We start from the raw sequence: 22,129 nt of genomic DNA on the forward strand, positions 1-22,129 counted from the left end.
CCACATGGTGGCTCACAACCATCTGTAATGAGATCTGATGCCCTCTTCTGGTGTGTCTGAAGACAGCTACAGTGTACTTACATATAATAATAAATAAATCTTTAAAAAAAAAAAAAAGAAAATATGGTTGCTGCAGTCATGAGACCACCTTCACAGGGTCAAATTATCCATAATGCATTCCATTGCTCTTCTGAGACATGGCCTGCTTTGAGGGCAGAATGGAGAGAGATGAATGAATGAATGAATGAATGAATGAATGATGAATGAATGGTGTATAGCAGAACCATGTCTTTTGTACGCTGACAATCTCTGTGTCATAACCCCTCTGGCGCCAGCGCCCATGCCCAACAGTGGCTCATTTGCTTTGGCATCAGACAGATGCCAAAGTGTACCTTTCTGGGATTGCTGTCCCTGCTAACTACCAACCCCAACCATGGTCTTCATTCCTTCCAAGGAGATTGTCCTCTACTGACTCACCCCAACTCCAAGTTGAAATACTAAAAATCACCACCTTAAGAAAACCACAGCGCAGTGTGGTAGCAATGGGTTTGGCAGTCCTAGCTGCTGGAGAGGCCGAGGCAGGAAGCAGTCTAGTTCCAGGCCATCTTGGAGCTAGCGATACCATCTCGATAAACAACACTACCACTACTCCACTACCACACACACACACACACACACACACACACACACACACACACACACACAGAGTTTAAAGGAGTAGAAGACTTGCCAGGCATTTACTTAGCATTGGAAAACATTTACATATTACACACAGTATGAAGATGTGATTGCTGATATGACAGCAGAAGGGGACTTTTGAGTAAACCAGGCTAGGAATCACTGATCTATGAAAGAAGCACCCTGACTGAAAGGTTTTGGTTTGCCGTGTTTGTTGTTGTTGTTGTTTTCAAGACAGGGTTTCTCTGTGTAGCCCTGGCTGTCCTGGAACTCACTCTGTAGACCAGGCTGGCCTCGAACTCAGAAATCTGCCTGCCTCTGCCTCCCGAGTGCTGGGACTAAAGGCGTGCGCTACCACTGCGCGGCTGGCTTGTTTTAATGGTAGGGTCTAATGGGATGTAGAGATGGCTCAGCAGTTCAGAGTGCCTACTGCTCTTGCAGAGGACCAAGTTCTGTTCCTGGCACCCAGGTTGGGTGGCTCACTGCCTAGAACTGCAGTTCTAGAGGATCTGACACCCTTCTTCTGTATTTCATTGACATCACATACCCATTCACCCCACATAAACATCTAATACCTAAAAATCTTTAAAAAAAAAAAAAAAGGGTCAGGTCAGGTATGGTAGCAAACACTTTTAGTCTAATCATTCCAAATGCAGAAGCAGGCAGATCTCTGAGTTCAAGGCCAGCCATGATCAACACAGTGACGTCTAGGCCAGCCAAGGCTACATAACAAGACCCTGTCTCAAAAAACCAAAACAAGATCTTATCTACTACTTCCTGGCCTTGGACATGCAGCAAGCATCCTGCCTTTGCCTCCCGAGTGTTGAGGTTACCGGCATGCACCACCCTGCCAACAAGTTCTTTTTCATGCTCTTTTCAGACAGGGTCTCTGGTAAGCCAAGCTGACCTCGGCAGACTACCCTTGAACCCCTTAATCCTGCCTTCCTCCTGCTAACCAAGCATGTCCTCTATAGCAAACTATTCAAAAATGGAGAAAAGGTATTTCCTATGGTCTCCAAACATACAGTACCTTTTCAGTATGTAACAGAGTAAAATTAACATGATCAATAACTTCTCTTTGTTTGGGGGTTTTGTTTTGCTGATAGAATGTCTTGCTATTTTAGCCATGTCTAGCCTGGAATTGGCTATGTAAACCTGTCTAGCTTTGAACTTGCAATGGCCCTCCTGCCTCAGTCCTCCTGAGTACTGGGGTTATGTGTTACCAACTTGAGTATAATGAACAACAACAACAAAATAGGGTGATTTGCAGAAAACTGTGTGTGTTAATATGCATGGGAGAATTCTCAGTCATTTAGGAGCAGGGCAGTTTCTCTTAGTATCAGTTTCTCTGCTGGCCAGTGGATGGAAAATTCAGAAGAGGTTACATGGTAAAGTGTAGGCTAGGGTGATTCACTGGTGTTGGGAATTTATCTGCCAGCAGGAATGGCTGTGCGGGTTCGGAGGGAGGTAGAAAGTCTTAAGGTTGTGAACATGATCCCTGGTATCTGTAGCCACAAGCAAGTCACTTGGCCTGAGCCTCTACCTTTCCTTTGTGACAGGCATAAGATCACAGAAGCTAAGACAGTTATGGGAAGTCCCCTCCTGAGATGCCCCTATTGTTTTACCTCCTGCTTCTAAGTCTATTCTCAAAGGTGGCAGGAACTTGAGGGTCTGCCTGGGAGATTACGAGAGCCTAGAGATCCTCCCTCCTCAGCAATCAATCGGCCCAAAGAAACCAGAACATTAGAGGAGCCATGCTTTTGCTAGACCTGTAGTCTAAACCTGGGCTCCTTAGACCTCTGAGTTCGGGTCATGGGGCCTGAGGATCTGGATTGACTTGGTGGCTTCTCTGGTCACTACGAGCAGAGTGATTTGCAGTGGGTGGAAGCAGAGTGGAAGCAGTTAGGTGTCTTGGAACCAAGAAGGACGTAGAAAGGCTCAGGACAGGACCTAGGAAGGCAAGACATTGACAAGGGCCCCCGAGGACCTCTGGGCTGTGTCCAGAGAGGTCATTCTCTTAGTGACTAGGAATTCTGAGTACTGTGAGGATCACTCCCCTCCATTTCACCACAAACCACGTCCTCCCTCTTTTTTTATTTTTTATTTTTTTATTTTTTATCCCCAGTCACCTTCCCTTCAGGGGACGATACACCCAATCTTTGCCTGTCCCCTCAGCTGCACTGGATCCAGAGACCAAGGGGTAACAGTGGGACAGAGCCTCCACCTCCCGGGTCAGTTCTCGTAACCTTCTCCTTACATCTCGGACATCATAGACTATTCGGCCTGATGAATGGCGCTGGGGTATTTCAGGGACATTTGCTGGACCCAAAAAGGATGGTGAGAGAGGCTGGCTCTGTGCTTGCTCACCCTCGGCACATCCCCCTGACCCTGCTGCATTGTTTTTATGGCTCAAAGCCTCTGGACTGGGAGGCGGAGGATTTACAGTATACACATAGGCCTCTAGGCCCTGGTCTGACCGGATTTCCGTTTTGAGAGGCCTGGCCTCTACTGTTGGCTGGAAGCGGATGGTCTGGGGGGGTTGCTCTAGACCATCCTGAGTCCAAGGTTCCCACATCTCCTGCATAGATTGAAAGCCTTCCCAATCCTTAGAATCATCACAGTGGCGGGAACAGACTGCAGGATGCTGCTGTGGAGGTTTCTCATCATCAGTATCAGGGGCCCAAGCTACAGGGCGGCGGGCACGGCGAGATGGAGGCGCTCGATGGCGGTAACGACGAGTGGGTGGGGGAGTCACGGTCATCTTCACAGGGTCCATGGTACATCGAAGATGGACTTCGGGGTAGGTCTGCTTCTTCGAGGGCTGGACCAGCTTCCCAAGTGAAGTACTGGTTTCTGTAGGGAGAGGTGAGGCTGTTGGAAAGACTGGCTTCTAGAGAGATGGATGGGAGGTGGGGCTTTGAGAGAGAAGCTGCAACTCAGTCTTAAGGAGCCAGCTTAGCAGCTTAGGATCCTTAGTCTTAAGGAATAGAACGCTTGGTTTCTGCCCCTGCTAGGCCCCAAGCCCTAGACTTCCTTACCTTTTTCACAAATGATATGGAACATTCGGTGTAAGAGGATGCGGATTCGGCTCCAGAGCTAGGTATAGGAGGACATGGTGACCACAGGTAGATCCTGGTAACCAGGCCTGCCTCCCACCAAGCCTCCCCACCCACACCCTCCATCCCTGACCAGGGTCACCAAATTGATGCCAATGTTAATACAGATGATTAGACCCAAGAGCAGCAGAATGGAGTTTCCCATGTCCTGGCAGTTGTTGATGTTGGGGTTTTGATATGAGGCCCACCCAGGCCGAGGCCGCTCAACCATGGCCATGGTGGTCCCTAGGGCCACCAGGGCCCTTAGGCCCCCAGCCCACTACCCCTAATGCCCACTGGCCTGCCAGCCTGACCCAGAAGGTCCTGAGAGTGACCGAGTCACAATGAGGTTGGGGCTTTCCCTCATAATGTGCTAAGATGATGCTCTCAAGGTGCAAGGCCCTTTTCTTTGCATCCTTTCTTATAGCCAGCCTCCTGGGTGAACACACTGGCTTTCTAATCTATTGGGCATCTGCCCTCATCAGTTTCATCGTCATCTAAAGCACCAGGCTTAGACCACACAGACATAGCTGCTGACCTTTTGTTTTGTTTGATTTGAGACAGGGTCTCATGTAGCCTAAGATGGCCTCAAACTTTCTATGTAGGCAGTGACCTTGAACTCCCCAGTTCCCTGTCATTACTGCTCCAGTCCTAGAATTACAACATGCATCATGCAACATTTATATCTTTGTTGTTGTTATTTTCAAGACAGGGTTTCTCTGTGTAGCCCTGGCTGTCCTGGAACTCACTCTGTAGACCAGGCTGGCTTTGAACTCAGAAATCCACCTGCCTCTGCCTCCCGATTGCTGGGATTAAAGGCATGTGCCACCACTGCCTAGTCAGCACTTTTATCTTAAAGACGGGGGTCTTTGTATTTAGCTCAGGCTGGTCTTGAGTTCCTGCACACACACACCCCCCCCCGCAATGGCTTCCTGAATGCTATGATTATAAGTGCTTGTGACTATAGCTCAGGCTGGTCTCTACCTTAACCATCCGATCCCGTCATGATGGAAACTTCCCTTTGCTATTTTTCCTCAGATCTCAAGAGTTATTTTCTGAAAAGGGTTGAGCACTTCTTCCCACCCCCTTCTAACATGACAGGTACAACCAGAGCTGGGTACCCTCCCCACCCCCTATCTTCTGACACGACAGGAGACACAACCAACAGTTAAACTTTTATATTTACAATATTCTCTTCATCTTTTGCCAGGTTTAAAAATGTGTACAGAGCCGCAAAGGGTTGGGGTGGGGGCGTGGGATTATTTGGAAAGGGGCCGGGCATTGGAGTCCGTGGCTGTATCATGGGGTCCCCCAGCCCCTCTCTCACGCCCCAGCTCTGGGGCATCTGCTTACAGGGCTCAGGGCCCAGGTTGATAGCATTTGGAAGGCATGGCTGTTCCAAGAATTGCTAGACCAGGCAGGGGAAAGGGCCAGAAAAGAACTACATTTCCATGGGGGGATGGAGAAAGGACAGGGACTCAAGACCGAGGATTCTGGATCAGGGTGTCAGTGGAAGACAGCACCCCACCCCTACACAAGTTTGGCACTAACATCCCTCAGAAAGCCAAACAATACATGAAGATTCAGCCACACCTCCACTGGTGTCCCTTAAAACCCTTCCCGACAGCGTTCTTTTCCCTAAGAGGTCCAAATCCAAAGACCTCTGGGCAGCTGCCTCCCACATTTCCTCTCAAAATCTTCCTGCTGGTGTCTGCCCTGTCCCCCACGGCCCCTCCATCTGCTCCTTGGTACAGCTGACCTCATTCTCTCCCCAGCCTTTCCGTGTAACCTTTTCCCCTGACTCCTCCCCTCCCCACCTCCTCCACTTCCTTTCTTCTTCAACTCAACCAATCAGGGAGGGGAGACAGGTTAAAGAAGGTGAAGAGAGAAGGCTGGTCTGACCCTGAGATGGGGAGAGAGCATCAAAGAAGGAGCCAGTGATGGAGAAAGAGGAACCAAGGCAGAGAAGGAGAAATGACATGGGGGTGAGACACACGTGGGAGGGGTGCGGGGGACCACCTTAGCTGCCACCTGCTCCTGGCGTTTCCCTTCCCTGGACTAGAACGTAGGGGATCCTTGGCACATTTCGAGTCTCCCAACCCATCTACCCAGTTTGGCACGGATGAGCAATGATCTCAAGGACTGAGGAAAAGGCTGTCCTCAGGCCCCGAGGGCTTAGGTTAAACATGCATGGCCTCGTGTGTGACATGTGCCATGCCCTCCTGTCCCCCCACCTCGGCATCGCCCTCCACGTCTGTACTTCCCACGTGGCTTCTGTCCGTTTGAAGTCTGTTCCCACCTGCTATGCAAGGAGGAAGTGTGCGCTGGACCTGAGGTGTGGGAGAGGGCAGGGGAGTGCTGGGGAGCACAGGACCCTCTGCCTGGGAAACACACATCCACATGCAAGAACATGTTTCCATTCGATGAAATGTGTCCTGGATCATGGGAAGGTAAGTTTCCAGGCAGTGCTGGGATGCACAGAAATCCTCCCTTTCCTCTAGCAGGAAATCTGTGTCGTCCGCGGAAGGTGAGGGCTTCCAGGGAGAACGTGCTTCACCCGACTTGTGCCATGGTGGGGGGGAAACATGCTTTTCAGGGGTGGGTGGGTGGGGAGCGGGGTCCAGGGGGCCTGTGATTTCCTTGCTGCTCCCCAGGTACCTCCCTATATTGTCTGGTGGCCAAGGGTCACCGGATGTGCACACATCACTTCCCGGGTCTCCAGGGAGTTGAATGGGGAGGAGAAGACGAAGGCATGGGGTACAGATCCCCGCAGAAATTCTTTGAGGAGGCAAACATGTGTCCAGGGCAGCAAAACAACAACAACAAAAAAACCCCAAAAAACCAAAAAAAAAAAACCAAAAAAAAAAAAAAAAAAAAAAAAGAGAGAGAGAAACCCAAACAAACAAAAACAAAAAACCAAACAAACCTCACCCTGCACATGGGAAAACACCCCCCATGAGGAAAGCATGTCTTCACATGGGCAAAAGGACTTCCACATTTCCACACACCGAAGACTGGTGTCCCAACGGAGGGCAAAAAATACCCCCCAGGTGTTCGAAGGCCCAGGTCCAGAGGAGATAATGGGGCTCTCTGCATGGGAAAAACTCTTTCCAATGAGGAATCCCAAGTCCACCTCAACACTGCTCCACGAAGTCTGACAAATCCACGGGGGTAAAGCCCGGTGCCAAGTCCTCCTCCCTGCCTTCAAGTGGCCTGGGCTGGGGGGGCTAGGGAGGCAGACCTCCCCAAGCCGCCCCCTATACCCGAGTGGTGGAGTGGGGATGGGGTAGCGTGTTGTTGTGGCTGGTAGCAGTAGGGGGCGGGGGTGGGAAGGGCCCAAAGGGATGGAGAGAAGGGGGTGGGGGCGGGGGTGGGGGCCCCAGGCCACTAGGCAGCAGGGTCAGGGCCCCGGGGGCCAAGAGAGGCACATCGTCCGGTGCCCGGCGCAAGGCCAGGGTATAGTCGGGTGGACAGGCAGGGCGCAGGGCCTCAGCAGGGTCCGCCCCAACACCACCACCCCGCTTCAGCTGCAGTGACACCAGCTCCTCCTCCGGGGGTAGCTCGCGGCCAGCAGTGGGAAGCAGGGGGCCCCCACCAGGCACACCTGAGCCTGAGCCTCCTGGTGGGCTAAGCCGCCGGCACCGCAGCTCCTGGCGCCGGTCCCGCTTGTAGTAGAGGGCGGCAAAGGCAAGGATGTTGAGGAAGAGGAGGGAGGCACCCACTGCCACAGTCACGCTTAGCTCCGTGGAGTAGTCCCTCGAGTCACCCGGGAAGCGGTCATAGGCCCTTGGGCCTAGGTCAATATCAGACTCAGGTGGCAGAGTGGCGGGTGGGGGAGGACGGCGTGTGCCGGAAGTGCCGGGACCGGGTGTGCGAGGTGGCCAGCGTGTGGCATAGGGAGGCAGGCGAGTGGTGGTGGTGAAGAGCTCTGTGTGCAGGTTGTGCAGGTGGGGCACGAGCTCCAGCCAGAAGGCCACCTTGTTGGCACGGTAGTTGTCGCGCACGCGCGGTTTCAAGCCTATGTGCAGGTACTGCTTTTCCTTGCTGTTGAACTTGCTCCACACTACCTCTTCAAAGCGGTTGGGCTTGGTGTGGATGAACTTGGTGTCCTGTGGCACAGGCTGGTTGGGGTCACTGTGGGCACAGGAGGGTAAGGAAAGGTGAGGCTCGGAAGGAGGATGGAGCCGCAGAAGGGGAGGGAGAAGTCTGAGATGTAGAGACCAGGAAACACCTACAGCTAGAAAAGGTTAGACATAGTGGTGCATGTCTACAATCCCAGCACTTAAGAGCCATAAGAAAGGGTTGGCCTGGGCTAGTGAGGCTCTGCCAGACACACACACACACACACACACACACACACACACACACACAGGTACACAGAGAGAGACAGAGACAGGGGAGATGAGGGAGACACAGAGAAAGACAGAGATGAAGTTTGAAGAGATATCCAGTGACACAGAGCTGAGAAATGGAGAGACAGGCACAGGAGATACAGCCAGGGTCAGGAAGACCGTTCTGGTGAGAGCAGCCAGGAGGTAAAAACCAGAGGGCAGAGAAGTCAGTGGACTTCAGGAAAGAGACAGAGACATAGCGACAGACAGACAGACATTCTCTATACTTAAATGCAGACCAAGCTGGACAGACAGCAGTTGCACCAAAGCTACCTAAGAAAGCCTTCTCCCAGAAAAGACAGAGACCTTTCTAACACTATTGAATCTCCAACCCCCTCACTGTCTGATACAAAGGTGTTCAGTAGTTTGTCTCAGGAGAGCAAGGGCATGTAAGAGCCTGTGTCTTTCTAGAGGAGTGATGGCTTTGTGAGAGAAGGTACCTCATCCTACAAGGGTGTCCCACACAGCCCCACTAGGCCCTCGGGCCCTCACCCAGTCTTGGCGAAGTTGGTCCAGTAGGTCATGACTACCGCGCTGAGCATGACGTCATTCTTGGAGAAGTTGCAGGGAAAGAGGTCAGTGGCACCCACCATGGGCACACCGAAGACGTAGGGCAGCTCATCCCCGTGCGCTGCGTCTGCCCACTCTGGCCGGCCCTCAGCCTGGCAGTGGTGGTAGAAAGTGTAAAAGTAGACGGGGGACTGGTAGTCGGCATGCAGCTTGGCGGTGGCCACTGCCGGGGCGACCCACTGATGGTCGGTAAAGAGCGCCAGCAGGGTCTTCCGTCGCATCTCGCCATTGTCCCGGTCAGCCCAGTCCGTGTACATGAACTTGATGGTCTCGCGAAGCACGTCCTTGCCTTCCGGGTACCCGTACAAGTTGTCCACAAAGTTGGAGACGGTGAAGTCAAAGGCGCTGGCAGACACACCGTCCTCACTCTCTGCAGAGTCTTCCACGAACTTAAGACCCTCTCCCTGGTTGACACCAATGAGCATGTCGTAATTGAGGAACTCTCCCTGTTGCATGAGGATCTCGGGGTCGTCAGGGACTACGTCGCCGTCCACCACAGGCCCAAAGGCAATGTGGTAGCTGGGGAGAAGGGGGCAAGGTCTCACCATCCAGTTGCTGGCCTCCTTTGGGCCCAAGGTCTCCTAAGCCACACACAGGTACCTCCCTCTGCCTAGAGGACCTTTTTCCGTGACCCGAAGACTCACAGAGTCAGTCCTTCAGGGCACTCTGGCCCCTCGGGATACCCTCCTAAAGTGGTCTGTGTAACCCTGTGCTTGATCTTTGTGGTACGGTGAGCCCTCCACATAAGGGGCTGCTAACGTGCAGCCACTGGGGGTATCTGAAGCCCACTTCTCCTTGCCCAGTTAGATTGCCTCTAAGAACCTCTCACCTTAACCTCTTTGGAACCAGTTAGGAAAGCAGAGACCTTGGACCCAGCCCTCTCCCACCCCCATACCGGGCAGGCTGCACATCCTGGTCCACTAGCTCCCGGGAAGACTTCCGGCGCAGACACTCCACAGCTTCGGTGCTGTCCTCTCGGTCACAGCCCACTTTGGCCGCCAGCAGCCGCGTGTACTTGAGCGGCTGGTAGTTGACAGACCAGCTGGAAATGGCAGTACCACTCTGAGCAATGGCCTTCTGGAACAGTCCTGGTGGGACAGGCAGACCTCAGGCTAGGCTGTTATCAGCCAAAGGGAGGAGAGGATTGGGGTCCAGGTTTTGGGCAGGGAAGGCAGGTGAGGAGGCTGCTGGTACCTTCTGAGTGGTGGGAGAGGATCAACAAGTTGACACAGGAGGCCCCTGCACCAGATCCAAAGATTGTGATGCGTTCAGGGTCACCTCCAAAGTGGGCAATGTTTTCACTGAGCCAGCGCAGGGCCTGGATCTGGTCCAGGAGCCCATAGTTGCCTTTTGCAGCTTGGTCACCAGTGCTGAGAAAACCTAGGGATAGAAGAAAGGTGCTCCCTGGAGGTGTCACAGCATCCTTGCCTCTCAGCCAGGGGCTTAATGCAGCGTAAGTCTATCAGGGATTCTGGCGTAATTGGGAGGACCCTGCCCACCAGGACTGCTTCCCAGACCTTGCCCCCCCAAGAGTTGGCTGCCCACCCTCACCGAGCACCCCAAGACGGTAGTTGAGTGTGACTACGATGACATTGCCATAGGCAGCCAGGACTGAGCCGTCGAACATGTTCCCGGTGCCTTCCATGTAGGAGCCGCCGTGTAGAAACAGCATGACTGGTTTCTTCCCAGAGTCCCGGATATCTGCGAGGGGAGGGGGTGGCAGGTGGGCCGGGAGATCGGGGACAAGGACACAGTCAGACCAGAAGCAGCACTTTGGAGCTCCCAGGCCTTCTGAGGACCAGCCTGGAGCTCAGGGGACTTGTCACTAACATCCCTGGCGGGGGGGCAAGACCGGATTCCCCTCCCTCCCTCCCTCCCTCCCTCCCCAGCTAAGCCTAGAGGAAGGTCCCTCCTCATCACTGGCCAGCACCGGTCCAAGCACTCCACCAAATGTTGGGCACACTTTCCAAGAAGCCCAACAGAGGCCAAGGGTAGGAAGTGGCCCTCCTCGGGGCTTCTCCACACACACAAATCTCCTTCCTGCTCCTAGTTAGAGCGGACTAAGGCCGGGACTAGGGCTGGAGGTGCTGGGGAGGCCTGGCATCTCCTCAGACTCAGGCTTGGCCTCAGCTCCACATGGCACCCTAGTCTGTGGGTGAGGGGTGCCAGGCCTTAGGGTCCCTGGGGGCTTGGTCTCCTCCCCGCCCTAATTCCTTTCTAGGTCACCTCCCCAGTTACCATGGCAACCCCCAGCCTAATTACTGTGGCAGGAGGAGGCAGGGTGGGAAAGAGTCTGCTTAATGAAGTGATGGTAAAGCTCTGACTCTTGGACTCTCCGCCCTCCAAACTGGGCTCTCCTACATTGGCACCCTCGTGGCGCCATATCCAAAGAATCCTTTAGATGGCTGCCACACATAGCAGGCCATGAAGCTCTGGACTGGACAACAGAGTGAAAATTCCTAAAGAGGGTGGCTGGGAGTCCAGGAGAGCCTGTCAGAGTCCTCAAGACTCTATGGCCCGATTCCCTGCTCCTAGCTGAGGATATCTCTAAAGTCCCAAGGCTGGGGTCGGCTCCAGCTTTCTTTGAACTGCTGGCATTCTCTTGGGCTCTAGCTCAGTGGTAGAGCTCTTGTCTAACATCTGTCTGCCATGGGAGCCAGGCTTAGACCCTACAGCTGGTCTCCAGCACCTGTGCCATCTCCCGCATCCCGAGAGAAGGTCAACCTGGACAGGCCCTTTCTGCCCCCTGCCCTGGTCTCTGGATTTCCTTGGCCAGAGTTCTCTCTGTGTGCATCCCCAAGACGCTGCTGTTCCTCCCAGCCTTAACCTCACAGTGCCCTTCCTTCCTTCCTTCCTTCCTTCCTTCCTTCCTTCCTTCCTTCCTTCCTTCCTTCCTTCCTTCCAGGGGACTGCCCTTAATGTCCTCCTCCTCTCCCACCCTCCCCCAGACCTCTCCCTGTTGGGGGGGAGGGTATCAGAAAGGGAAGGAGCAGGAAGAGGGGCGGGGCAACAAGAATTCAAAACCAACAACAAAAACCAGGATCAAGAAAGAAGAAAGAAAGAAAAAAACGACAACCAAAAAGCAAGAAGATCTTGGGGCAGATTCAACAAGAAAAGAAAAAAACAAAAAAGCTCCATTTGGGAAAAAAAAGAAAACAAGAAAAAAATTCTTTGCATTATTTCAAAATTTTGTGGTGAAACTTCAAGATATTGGGCCCTGTTTTTAAATTTTTTCAAATTATTTGATTCATTTCAGATGTTCACTTTTTTTTTTTTTTTTAATCTGACAGGCTTTAGTTTGAAATCGTAGCAGGTTTCTAATGTTTTGATTAATGTCATTAATTTGTCAATTTTTTTCAAATATTATTTTGCTTCAGATTAAAACTTTTTTTTTTTTCCGGTCAAATGGCACATTTCACATGTTGCAAAACAGTCCAGATTTCTTTCAAACTCTCAGCATTTTATCCAAAAAAAAGTGTTTTTTTTTTTTCTGGTAATCCAATTCCTTTTTCTCTTTTCACCTTATTTCACCATGACTAGCCTTTCTCTCAGGTCAACTAGCGGGTCCAACATTGTTCAAATTTAATTTGAAGTTTTCATAATTCTTTTTTCCAATTATTAAAATTTTTTCTTTTCTTTTTTCTTTTGCATTTTTAGTTGGGAGAACGACTTGGGGGGGGCCTTGAGAGCTGTGGGGACATTTAGTTAGGGGCAGGGCCATCAGAGTCCTCTTCAAAGCAACCACATGCATCAGCGGGATTTTTAAATCTACCTGTGTCTGGCGGATTGAGCGTCGCCTCGTCACGTTTTTTTGTGAGCGGACCTAAGACCGGGAACACAAAACAGAGAAAAAAGGACAATTTTGTGGGGAAAGATGGGGTCAGGGGAGGCGGTAGATGGGGAGGGGAGGAGAGAAAGCAGAAAAGGGGAGGGGGGAGAGGCAGAAAAAATAAGCCAAAAAAAGCAAAATCTGTTTGCAAGAAAAAGAAACCAAGAAAAGAGAAAAACGTTTCTATAACCCAATTTTTTCCCCTCCCCAGAAAAAGTCATGCCCCAAAGAAAAGGTGGGTTTGAGGGGTGGGGTGCCTGAGGGGCCGGAGCTGTCCTGAGACACAGTCACTTAACTGGAAAGGACTTGTTGGCTTTTGGGTGTTTGCTACTTGCTGGAAATGAAATAGTGTTAGGGGAATGGGGGTGTGGGGAGCCTAGGGACACCAAGGCTGGCTTGTCACCCCAGCCACCTCTCAGGCAGACTCCTTTCAGGGCCAGCCGCATGCTATGGGCTGTCCACTTGAGGCTGTGCAGAAAGGACTCTACTTCCCTCTGAACTGTTCTGGGGGTCAGAAGGCAGGATGGGTTTGGGGCAGACCACCCCATTGCTCATTGACTCCAGGAGCCCCTGCTGCCAACCGAAGGGCTATGGGTAGGTCAGCTAGGCTGCCCCCTGGCCCCTATCCAGCCTCACCCCCCAGCGTTTCTCTTCCATCCACACTCACAGGCCTGGCTTCTCATCCCACTTCCCCAGTGTGGGCAAAGCAGGGAAAAGGGTCATCAGGTCTTGCCCTCCACTCCAGCTTATCCCTCCACACTCCCACCCACCTCAGCCCCTGCCCAGGCCTCATCTCCTCCCCACCAAATTGTGATTTTCCCTTAGGATCACCAGCCCCACCCTAGGTCCACTGCAAAAGAGCCCTCCTCCCCTCTCGGGGTATTCATTCTGCCAACATTAGGAAACAGTGCCTTGGGCCGGTCATGATACATAAAGTAGGTATCGTGCTGGGAGAGCAAGTGGGGCTAAGATCAGCAAAAGTCCCAGCGGAACCTAGAGGCTGGTGTTAGACTTCTTTTGGATTTGGGGGTTAGTCAGGGGAGAGCTGAGACTTTAGAACCAGCAGGCTAGCTGGTTCTCCCCAAAACTCAGGGAAGGATGGGGTCAACAAGGTTCAGACTAGCGCTGACAATGATGATCCACTTGGTGGACTTGGGACCAGGGCCTCTATTTTGTGAGGGGACATGGATTAGGATGAAGTCAGCAGGGTATTCATGACGGTGAGACTGTGAAGTGTGTGTGTGTGTGTGTGTGTGTGTGTGTGTGTGTGTGTGTCTGAGTCAACCACTTCCTCCTAGAGCAAGTGTGAAGATTTAGTGAGATCACCTGAATGTGTCAGGCCCCAATCAGGTCTGCAATATGCAACGGTTAAAAATACAGAAGGTGTGGGAAGGCGTGGAGTGGAGGAAGGGAGGGAGGGAATGATCTGTGTGCAGATGGACTGGACAGTCCAGCGGTGACAAGTGATAGATGGTTCGCATAGGCATGACAAGAAAGTCCCCATGAGGAAGACATGGGGTAGATAGCTTATGTGAAAATGAGGGTGCTATTGATCACGGTGGCTCATAAACCCAGCTCTCAGGAGGTTAGGGCAGGAGGGTTATCAAAAGTTCACAGAAGAGCCTGAGCTTCCTTGTGAGTTCTAGACCAGCCTAGGCTACAGAATAAGACCCGGTCTCAAAAGCACGTGTGCATGCTTGCACGCGCGTACACACGTGTACACACACACACACACACACACACACACACACACACACATACGGTGATGGAGAATCAAGGGATAGCCGTGGTGAGATGAGAGGGGTGAGTGAGCACTTCAGGGAGATAAGGTACAGAACTGGTAAGGGAAGGGGCGGTGGAAAAGGAGTCTGGGAGAGGGCAGCAGAACCTTGTGGCTAGACTGTTAGAAGTCACGATTTTACCTGGGGGTGGTGGGTAGTCAGCTAGAATGCAGGGCCAGAATGCGGGGCAGAAGGTGGTCCATATGGGAAATATTAGCATGGATATGGGCAGGTTAAGGTACACCAGTCATCCTGTGATTGGCGTTAAGAGCAATCTTGGTGCAAGGTAAAAGGTGTTCGTATTGGACCTTTCCGGAGGGTGATCTCAAGGTTATGTGGATATAAAAACTGCACGTGCAGGGTGGTTACCAGAGTATCCAGGGATACAGGATTGGCATCCAGGATTAAGGGAAGGTTGGGGCCCATGTGGGCAATGGGAATACCATGTCAGGGAAGTATTGGGCATGTGTACTCTGTGAAGGGATTGAGAGCTGTAACTTGTAAGATACCGGAACACATGGCCAGCTGGACAAATAGTCATTTTAAGCCTCTGAGTTTCAGTTACTGTAGTACTTGAGTACACAATGAGGAGGTATAGGATTCATTTGAGGCTCCTGGTTACCAGGCCTGCACTAAAGTTACCAGAAACTAGCTGGAGGAAGCGTGCAGCAGACAGTCAGTTCTGTGGACTCGCTGGGATGTTTTGGAGTGGTGAGATAATATGTCAAAAGGGCAACGAGGAAGCTGTTTGTGATGCTGGTTTTCGTGTGTGTGTGTGTGTGTGTGTGTGTGTGTGTGTGTGTAAAACATTCTGATTAATCTTGGTGTGCAGAAGGTTGGTGAGTGGAAAGCTACTGGGAGCAAGCGCTGGGGTACAGAGCTGTCCTACAGAGCGAACAGGAATTCATTCACAAAACCAGCATCTCAAACCCAAGCAGGATGTTCTGATGGGGATGGGATGCTGTGCTGTGAGCAGAAGGGCCTTTGCTAAGAAGCTCCCCTGACCCTTCAGGGATGCGGAGGGATGTCGGTATAGGAGACGGAAATCTCCCACGAGAAGTCACTGAATACCACTGACCAGGGTACTCAACTCAGGTGCGGGACTGACAGGTGCTATATGATAGAAGTCAGGGCAGGTTGGCCCGAGGATGGGGACTCTGAGTGGGATGGCTGAAGCTGAAATCTGGAGGTAGCTATGTGGGGAAAAAGGCAGGAGGTGGAGGCAAGGCTGGAACAAGCCTTGCAGGAGTCCATCATCTCCAGCCACCAATATAGAGATTAAGTGTCTGACTTCGTGCCTTTTCCAGGGGAGGCTGGGTGAGCCTGGCCTAATGCCAGCTACCCTTCCTTCTAGAGCACAAAGAGTTTCTACTGTGAGATGCTTAGGGGATGTTTCTAGGCCTGCCTGATAAGCAGGCACCCTTACCTCAGAGGATCCGCACAGGCTTGAAGGGACATATGCCCCTTTCTACCCATCCATGCCCAGCTTAGGGGCAGAAGTCGGTCCTGTGCTTGAGGGTCTGCGTGTGCGTTTGTGGGCTGTGTCTACAGGGTGCCCGGCCTTGTGCCTGTGCCCTTACCGTCCTCAGTGGGCACGTAGAGGTTGAGGTACAGGCAGTCCTCGCTCTGGTTCTGCACGTAGGTGGCGGCCGCCTCCAAGTTGTCGGTGAACCACACAGGCAGCATGATGGCCGGCAGGGCCCCGTGCAGGTTCTGCGGGCAGGCGGGCGGCAGGGTGGTGGCGTTGCGCACGCCGGGCCACGAGGCAGGTGCCTCAGGCGGCTGGAAGCGGCGGGCGCCCAAGGGCGGCGTGGCGTAGGGCACGCCCAAGAACTGCACGACCGGGCCCAGGATCTCGTTGTTGAGCTCGCGCCGCACACCGCGCACTCGCCCGTAGGCTGTGTTCACCACGGGGAAGCGCTCCTCCCCGAGGCTGCCGAGGCCCAGGCCTGGGCCGCCCGGGGCGCCGCCGCCGGGACCCCCTCCTCCCCGTTGAGCCCCAGCCAGCCCCACCAGACACAACGCCAGGAGCCACATGCTGATTGGGGGACCCCCCCTCCCTCCCCTGACCCCCCCCTCGGAGAGAGAGAAGGGGGGGAGAGGGAGGGAGGCCCCCCTCGCCCCAGGAGGGAGGAGGGGGCGGGGAAAGGAAGGAGGAGGGGGACGGGTAGGGACCTGGGTTAGAAGGGACAGTAGAGGAGTCTATTTCTCTCCATGGAGGGGGTAAGGGGTGGGGAAGGGGAAGAAGGTAGAAGAAGGTGCTGGGAGGCCCGACCTGCCGGGTGAAGGGGAGAACGGGGACCCGGACAGGGTGGGCAAGATACAGACAGACAAACAGACAGAAAAATACAGAGAGGTGGAAGAAGGGAAGGGAAATTGGATGGGGAGGACGGAAAGGATGGGGAAACAAGAGACAAGTGGTTAGTGGCTTGAATTTCAGATCAAGTTACCCCTTTCTTCCACCCGCACGCCCCCTGACATCCTCTTCCCTCCGCAGAGACCCAAGTTGGGGGTGGCGTCAGATGTGGTAAATGTCCAGGGCAGGGTCAGAGGAGGGGGGTCCTAGACTCAGGGTGCCCCTTTCCTGCCTCTATCCCTCCCAGGCAGGCTCTCCCTAGGGACTCAGGAGTCCCAGTCCCCACTTCCCTGGGAGAGAATGAGATAGACAAGGGAGAGAAAATAAAAATACCAAGTCATTAATTAGCAGGAAGTGGCGGGTTTGTTTATACGTGTTAATTACTCCTGAGCTGTAATTTCATGGCGCTGAACCCCCACCCCAGGCCAGACTCTGGGCCTTCTCAGGACTGTACAAACCCCGGTACCTTCTGTCCCCATCCGTGTACCATTCCCTAAAGATCTGTGCACTTGGGAACCTTTTCTCCCCAGGCCCTTAGAAGTTAGGGTGTCTAGAGCCAGGGGTTAGAGTAAGGAGGGGATGCTGAAGGGGCAAATCCAGGGACAGATGCATGATCCTGCAGCCGGTTGCTGGGCGACAGGATGCTGCCCCGCAATGTTACCTCGGCAACGAGCTGCAGCTTTAACCCTGGAGGGGGGTGGTCTAGAGGAAGAGGGGAAGGGGCTTGCTTGGTTGCTGAGTCCCTTCGGGCCTTGTGAGAGGGAGGACAGGGACAAGAGTCAGAACGCTAGTTTCACCCAATCTCATCAGAGAGGAAGAAATATGTATATGTGAGGGGAGGGTAGTCTAGGCGAACAGAGAATCCTAAGAGACAGCCCCTCCCCCCATCCTGCTTAGCCCCATCAGAGTCTAACCCTACTGACCAGGTCTTTGGCAGATGGGGGGGGGGTGGTAAGAGAAGCAATACTGAGGTTGGCTTCTCAAATAAGCCTACGGACCCCCCCCCTCCAATAATCTGGAAGAGCCTTGGACCCTGGCTGAGGTCCTCTTTGCACAGCATTTTTGACCTACGTCCTGAGGCAAACCTCAGGTATCATCTCACCCCAGGAGTACCCCGTCCCCTCCCCAGTCCCCCTCCCCCGTGCCAGTCCCCAGTATTACTGCTAGGATGCCTTGGTACCCAGGCAGCAGGGACAGGACCAGTAAAAAGGTAGGCAGGGCAGACACCCAGGTCATTTCAGTAAGCCCCCCCTTGACACCCCCCCTTCAGGACTGTTTGCTGACGCCGGGCTTTTCAGAGCCAGGTGCCAGCCCGCGGGTGGCTCTCTGCAGGTGTCAATTTATTCCAGAGATGAGGACACAGGAGTCCTCACCACTCACACCCAGTCATGCCCTCCCCTTTTCGGGTCCTTTTAGGCTCCTGTTCTCCCATCAGCTGAAGGGAGGGATTGTAGTTGACCCCCCCCCCCAATCTCTTCTTCCTATGCCAGGCTGGGCCTTGCTATCTCTTCCCCCTTTCCCCATCATGGCCTGCCTCAGCCACCCCTTTCCTTTAAGGTACTTCGGGCCCCTTGCCTCCTCTCCTCTAACTAGCTTTTCTCTCTTCCCCTCCCACTAGAGCCCTCCCCCCATCTTTCTCCTCCGAACAGGGTCCCTTGGAGCATCTTTGCTTGGCCTTAACTGGCTTGCTCCAGCTCTTGCCTTCAGTCTCTCACCCCTCGGTCTTTTCTCATTTCTGTCTCCTTGGTGTTTCTCATCGCTCTCTCCTCCAAATACCTCTCTGATTTTCTCCCTCAAGTGCTCTCTCTCTCTCTCTCTCTCTCTCTCTCTCTCTCTCTCTCTCTCTCTCCTCTCTCTCTCCTTTTTGCTATTACTCTCTCCCCCATTTTCTCTCTTCATCTCTGTCTGCCACATCTTGCTCCCCCTCCTCCCGATCCCTCTGCCTTGCTCTTCCATTCCAGCCCAGGCCCGACTCCCCCAACCGGGGAGAGTTGAGGGACGGGGGCTCAGGCCGCAGCCCCCCCCTTCCTGCAGTGGGGAAAATGGCTTGGCCGGGAAGGGGAGAAGGAGGGGGAGGGGGAGATGGGAACACACGGGGTCTGTGGGCCCATTCAAAGGATCATTCATGGACTGGAGAGAGGCAGAGACAAAGAGACCAAGACGCAGAGACACGGCGAGAGCATCCTTAGGCGGAGACACGCAGACAGAGCAGGCTGGGGGAAACCAGGCGCAGGGAGGAATATGGGAAGAGGAAGACCCCAATGGACCGCCGCGCTGCCCCCTCCACCCAGCATGGCTTAGCTCCTACCTGGATCAGCCCTGGGGCCGTGGTGCTTCCATCCAGGGCTCCGAGTGGGGGGCGGACGGGTTTCAGAAGGGGGGCGGCGGCCTCTGAGCCCCCGCGGCCCCGCAGGCCCAGCCCCCGCCTGCAGCGCCTCACCCGGCGGGGGAGGGGGATCGCCCCAGCCCCGGGGGGCGGGGCCGGGATCCAGTCGATCCCCAGGAAAAGGAAATCTAGGGTATAGGGTCAGAGGGAGCTCAAGAACAGGGAACCCCGCAGTGGGGAAGGCTGAGCCAGGAGGGAGCAATGGGACAGGACTAGATTGGATATCCACTGGCTCTCTGGGATGGCTTCGAGGGACCAGGAGGCGGTTCAGGCGACAGATCCTAAGGGATCGGGTGCTGGAGGAGGAGTCCACGGCAATCCCTAGGGGCCCGGAGCCCCGGAGCGCAGAATCCGCGGTGCAGGGGCAGGGATCCAGCCGGAATCCTCGGGGAGGGGGAGGGATCTAGTCGATCCCGAGGGCGGGCGGGAGAGGGAGATCCGGGGAGTCAGAAGAGGGCGGGGGCCGAGTCCCGAGCCTCGAGGCAGAGGTCGGTGCGGCTCCTAGGAAGGAAGGCAAGGGCTAGGCGAGGCTTTGGGAAATGCTCAGTAGCCAGGAGGCCCGGACTCCTGGCTCTGCGCGCCAGGGCCCGCCCGCCCCGCGTCCATCCCAGCTCGAGAGTGATGATCCGCCGGCGGAGCAGCCGCAGCAGCCCCGCGCGTCACCGCGCGGCCGCCTCCCCCGCCCCCTGCCGAGAGAGCGGCGCACACCCCTCGCTTGCACCCGCCTGCCCACCCGCCCTCTGGAGTGTGGGGGGGATTGAAGACAGTGAAGGGGGTGGGAGTGGACAGACGGACGGATGGACGTAGCAAACTAGAGCAGGGTGAAGACATCTCTTCCTCCCGCCCCCCCGGATCTCCCACCCTCGGGGCTCTCCGGGTCTAGCAAGGGGGAGAACATCTGAACTATAGAGGGCAGGGCATCACACGAAGAAGGCGGGGCCTCGAGGCACAGAGGCGGGGCCATCATGGGGTGGGAGGGGTTTGATAGCAATGGGTGGGGCTTAGAAATCCGTGGGGCCGCCCCTTTTGAGGAGTGGGTCTGGTTTGAAGCCGAACAGGAGGAGCCTGTGGGAAAAGGGGTGGAACTTTGTGGGGGACCGATATCTTTGCAAATTAGCTGGAGGTGTGGGGTTGGGGTGTCGAAGAGGCGATCGACTTGGAAAGTGGGCCAATCCGTGACGCAAATCCTTTAGTCCCACCCTCAATCCCGCCTCCCACTGCTCCGCTCCTCCGCTCCTAATTGGTTCTAGTTTCTCCGCCCGCCAGACATCTTCTCCATTCAGCAGAAGTTTTACAAAGGCGTCTGTAAGGGAACCGTGGCTCTGAAATGAACATAGCCCTGATTGGGCACTTTTGGACCTTATTTGCATGGGCAATCGGGATTGGCTGGTTTGTTGGGTGGTCAGGGCGGTGTTGGTTCCGCGCGTGACCACCCACAGCTATGGCCGGGGTAGGGGCTGCTTTTCGTCGCCTAGGTGCCTTGTCCGGAGCTGGGGCCTTGGGTTTGGCCTCCTACGGGGCACACGGTCAGGGGACGTGGGATACAGCTGGGCTGGGGGCAACCTTTGGGATCTGGTGCGGGGAGGGACCTATAGGAAGTGTCCTGTCTTTAATGGAATAGAGATCCCTTGGAACCCCGAACCTCCAAGTTTGTCATTAGGTCCAAAAGCGTCTCAGTACTACATCTGTTTCCACCAATCAGGAGCTTCCAGTGATGCCCCTCTTCACCAGTGTCTACTTAGGTGCCCCCCGGGGTTTGAGAGGGTCTAAGCCAATACACTTCTGATTGGTGTTGCTTCTCTCTACAGGCGCTCAGTTTCCGGATGCCTACGGGAAGGAGGTGAAGTAACAGTTCTGGGACTCCCGGGATTTGGCGCGATGTTTGGGTGTCCTTAAACTGGAAGGGGGTGGGGAGATGAATTGGAAGGCAGTCAAGTGTAGGTCTCTTACAGCAAGGACTGCAGCAGGCCTGTGGCTTGAAGACCTGGGGAAGCAGGTCTGAGCAAACTGAGCCGCCAGAGGTGACAATGTTAAAGAGTGAATGAACTTCGGTCCAGCGTTCAACTTCAGGTTCCTGGGCTCCTGTGTTGCTTAGAAAAATCTCTCCTCTTTTTCTTACAGCTCTTTGACAAGGCCAACAAACACCACTTTTTGCACAGCCTGGCCCTGTTAGGGGTACCCTCTTGCAGAAAACCCCTCTGGGTAACCAATCCCCTTGTGCCTAATTTAAATCAAACCTCATTGACTTTCTCATGTTGCTTTGTTCTTAAAATTCTGTATTCTGTTCTCCATCTCCTCCAGGCAGGATTACTGTTAGCTTCTGGAACTACCTTATTCTGCACCAGCTTCTACTACCAGGCTCTGAGTGGAGACACCAGCATCCAGACTCTGGGACCTGTGGGAGGGAGCCTGCTAATCTTGGGCTGGCTTGCCTTGGCTTTTTGAAGTCTCTTGTTTAAGCGCCCAGTCCTGGCCTTTCTGGGTAATTGGACGCAGAGGGAAGGAGCCAATGTTGAAGCAGAAAAGAAATTAAAAGAAAAAGTCATATAAAGAACTTTGGAGTCTTCATTCATCAAACCTTGAGCCAGGGAGGGTAGAGCGTCTACCTTTGAATTTTCATTTCTGACTACAAAGACACTCTGGTTCTGGAATTCCAGTCTTTACAAGGTGTTGTCATTGTGGGCAGGGCTCATAAAGAACGCGTGAATTAATGGAGCCTCTTACCTAAGGAGCTCATGGGAATGTAGATTTTAGTAATTTCATTCATGTAGTTCATTGGAGTTCCCCCACCCCCGCGCCCCGTGTTGAGGGTTGACCCTAGAGCCTTGAAAATGTTGGTCAGTTTTTCTTCCATTGAGTTGTATGTCCAGCTGCTTCCTGCCTTAGCCTCCTTGTTGCTAAGATTGCAGGTGTGTGCGCCCACCTTTGTTAGAATTTGGTTCCGTGCCGGGCGTGGTGGTGCACGCCTTTAATCCCAGCACTCGGGAGGCAGAGGCAGGCGGATTTCTGAGTTCGAGGCCAGCCTGGTCTACAAAGTGAGTTC

General features: G+C 53.9%; 3 protein-coding genes across 6 annotated transcripts; 1 reads left to right on the forward strand and 2 right to left on the reverse strand.

Annotated features, from left to right (window-relative positions):
• Positions 1-2,774: 2,774 nt before the first annotated feature.
• Positions 2,775-4,091, reverse strand: Spem1 (spermatid maturation 1). The gene is made up of 3 exons (XM_021213938.1): positions 3,868-4,091; positions 3,717-3,774; positions 2,775-3,531 (listed from the first exon to the last, which is right to left on the reverse strand). The coding sequence occupies exons 1-3, from the start codon at positions 4,009-4,011 to the stop codon at positions 2,804-2,806; spliced, it is 930 nt and encodes a 309-aa protein (XP_021069597.1). The 5' UTR covers positions 4,012-4,091; the 3' UTR covers positions 2,775-2,803.
• An 845-nt stretch (positions 4,092-4,936) lies between these two features.
• Nlgn2 (neuroligin 2) lies at positions 4,937-19,747 on the reverse strand. 3 transcript variants are annotated; one of them, XM_021211478.1, is made up of 8 exons: positions 19,009-19,747; positions 15,925-16,619; positions 12,507-12,557; positions 10,286-10,435; positions 9,929-10,114; positions 9,630-9,822; positions 8,657-9,253; positions 4,937-7,907 (listed from the first exon to the last, which is right to left on the reverse strand). In XM_021211478.1, exons 2-8 carry the CDS (start codon positions 16,379-16,381, stop codon positions 7,031-7,033), a joined length of 2,511 nt encoding a protein of 836 aa, XP_021067137.1. In that variant the 5' UTR covers positions 16,382-16,619; positions 19,009-19,747; the 3' UTR covers positions 4,937-7,030. The 3 variants fall into 3 exon arrangements, with proteins under 3 accessions (XP_021067137.1, XP_029401874.1, XP_021067140.1); XM_029546014.1 differs by having other exon boundaries at positions 15,925-16,057; positions 19,009-19,732; XM_021211481.2 differs by lacking the exons at positions 12,507-12,557; positions 19,009-19,747 and having other exon boundaries at positions 15,925-16,460.
• A 692-nt stretch (positions 19,748-20,439) lies between these two features.
• Tmem256 (transmembrane protein 256) lies at positions 20,440-21,640 on the forward strand. Of its 2 annotated transcripts, none has more exons than XM_029546426.1 (4): positions 20,440-20,536; positions 20,895-20,926; positions 21,208-21,288; positions 21,388-21,640. In XM_029546426.1, exons 1-4 carry the CDS (start codon positions 20,455-20,457, stop codon positions 21,529-21,531), a joined length of 339 nt encoding a protein of 112 aa, XP_029402286.1. In that variant the 5' UTR covers positions 20,440-20,454; the 3' UTR covers positions 21,532-21,640. The 2 variants fall into 2 exon arrangements, with proteins under 2 accessions (XP_029402286.1, XP_021069283.1); XM_021213624.2 differs by having other exon boundaries at positions 20,492-20,612.
• The last annotated feature ends 489 nt before the right edge of the window (positions 21,641-22,129 follow it).

The sequence above is a fragment of the Mus pahari genome, chromosome 14 (genome assembly GCF_900095145.1).
Source record: "Mus pahari chromosome 14, PAHARI_EIJ_v1.1, whole genome shotgun sequence".
In the NCBI taxonomy this organism is placed as follows: Eukaryota; Metazoa; Chordata; class Mammalia; order Rodentia; family Muridae; genus Mus; species Mus pahari.

Coding starts and splice junctions, on each gene's coding strand:
- Tmem256 (XM_021213624.2), top strand. CDS start 20,528: ATGGCCGGGGTAGGGGCTGCTTTTCGTCGCCTAGGTGCCTTGTCCGGA. Junction 20,927..21,207: donor CGGATGCCTACGGGAAGGAG/GTGAAGTAACAG, acceptor TTTTTCTTACAG/CTCTTTGACAAGGCCAACAA. Junction 21,289..21,387: donor CTTGCAGAAAACCCCTCTGG/GTAACCAATCCC, acceptor CATCTCCTCCAG/GCAGGATTACTGTTAGCTTC.
- Nlgn2 (XM_021211478.1), bottom strand. CDS start 16,381: ATGTGGCTCCTGGCGTTGTGTCTGGTGGGGCTGGCTGGGGCTCAACGG. Junction 12,558..15,924: donor CTACGTGCCCACTGAGGACG/GTAAGGGCACAG, acceptor TCCCGGTCTTAG/GTCCGCTCACAAAAAAACGT. Junction 10,115..10,285: donor CTACCGTCTTGGGGTGCTCG/GTGAGGGTGGGC, acceptor TTCTATCCCTAG/GTTTTCTCAGCACTGGTGAC.
- Spem1 (XM_021213938.1), bottom strand. CDS start 4,011: ATGGCCATGGTTGAGCGGCCTCGGCCTGGGTGGGCCTCATATCAAAAC. Junction 3,775..3,867: donor GCATCAATTTGGTGACCCTG/GTCAGGGATGGA, acceptor TCCTATACCTAG/CTCTGGAGCCGAATCCGCAT. Junction 3,532..3,716: donor CCATATCATTTGTGAAAAAG/GTAAGGAAGTCT, acceptor CTCTCCCTACAG/AAACCAGTACTTCACTTGGG.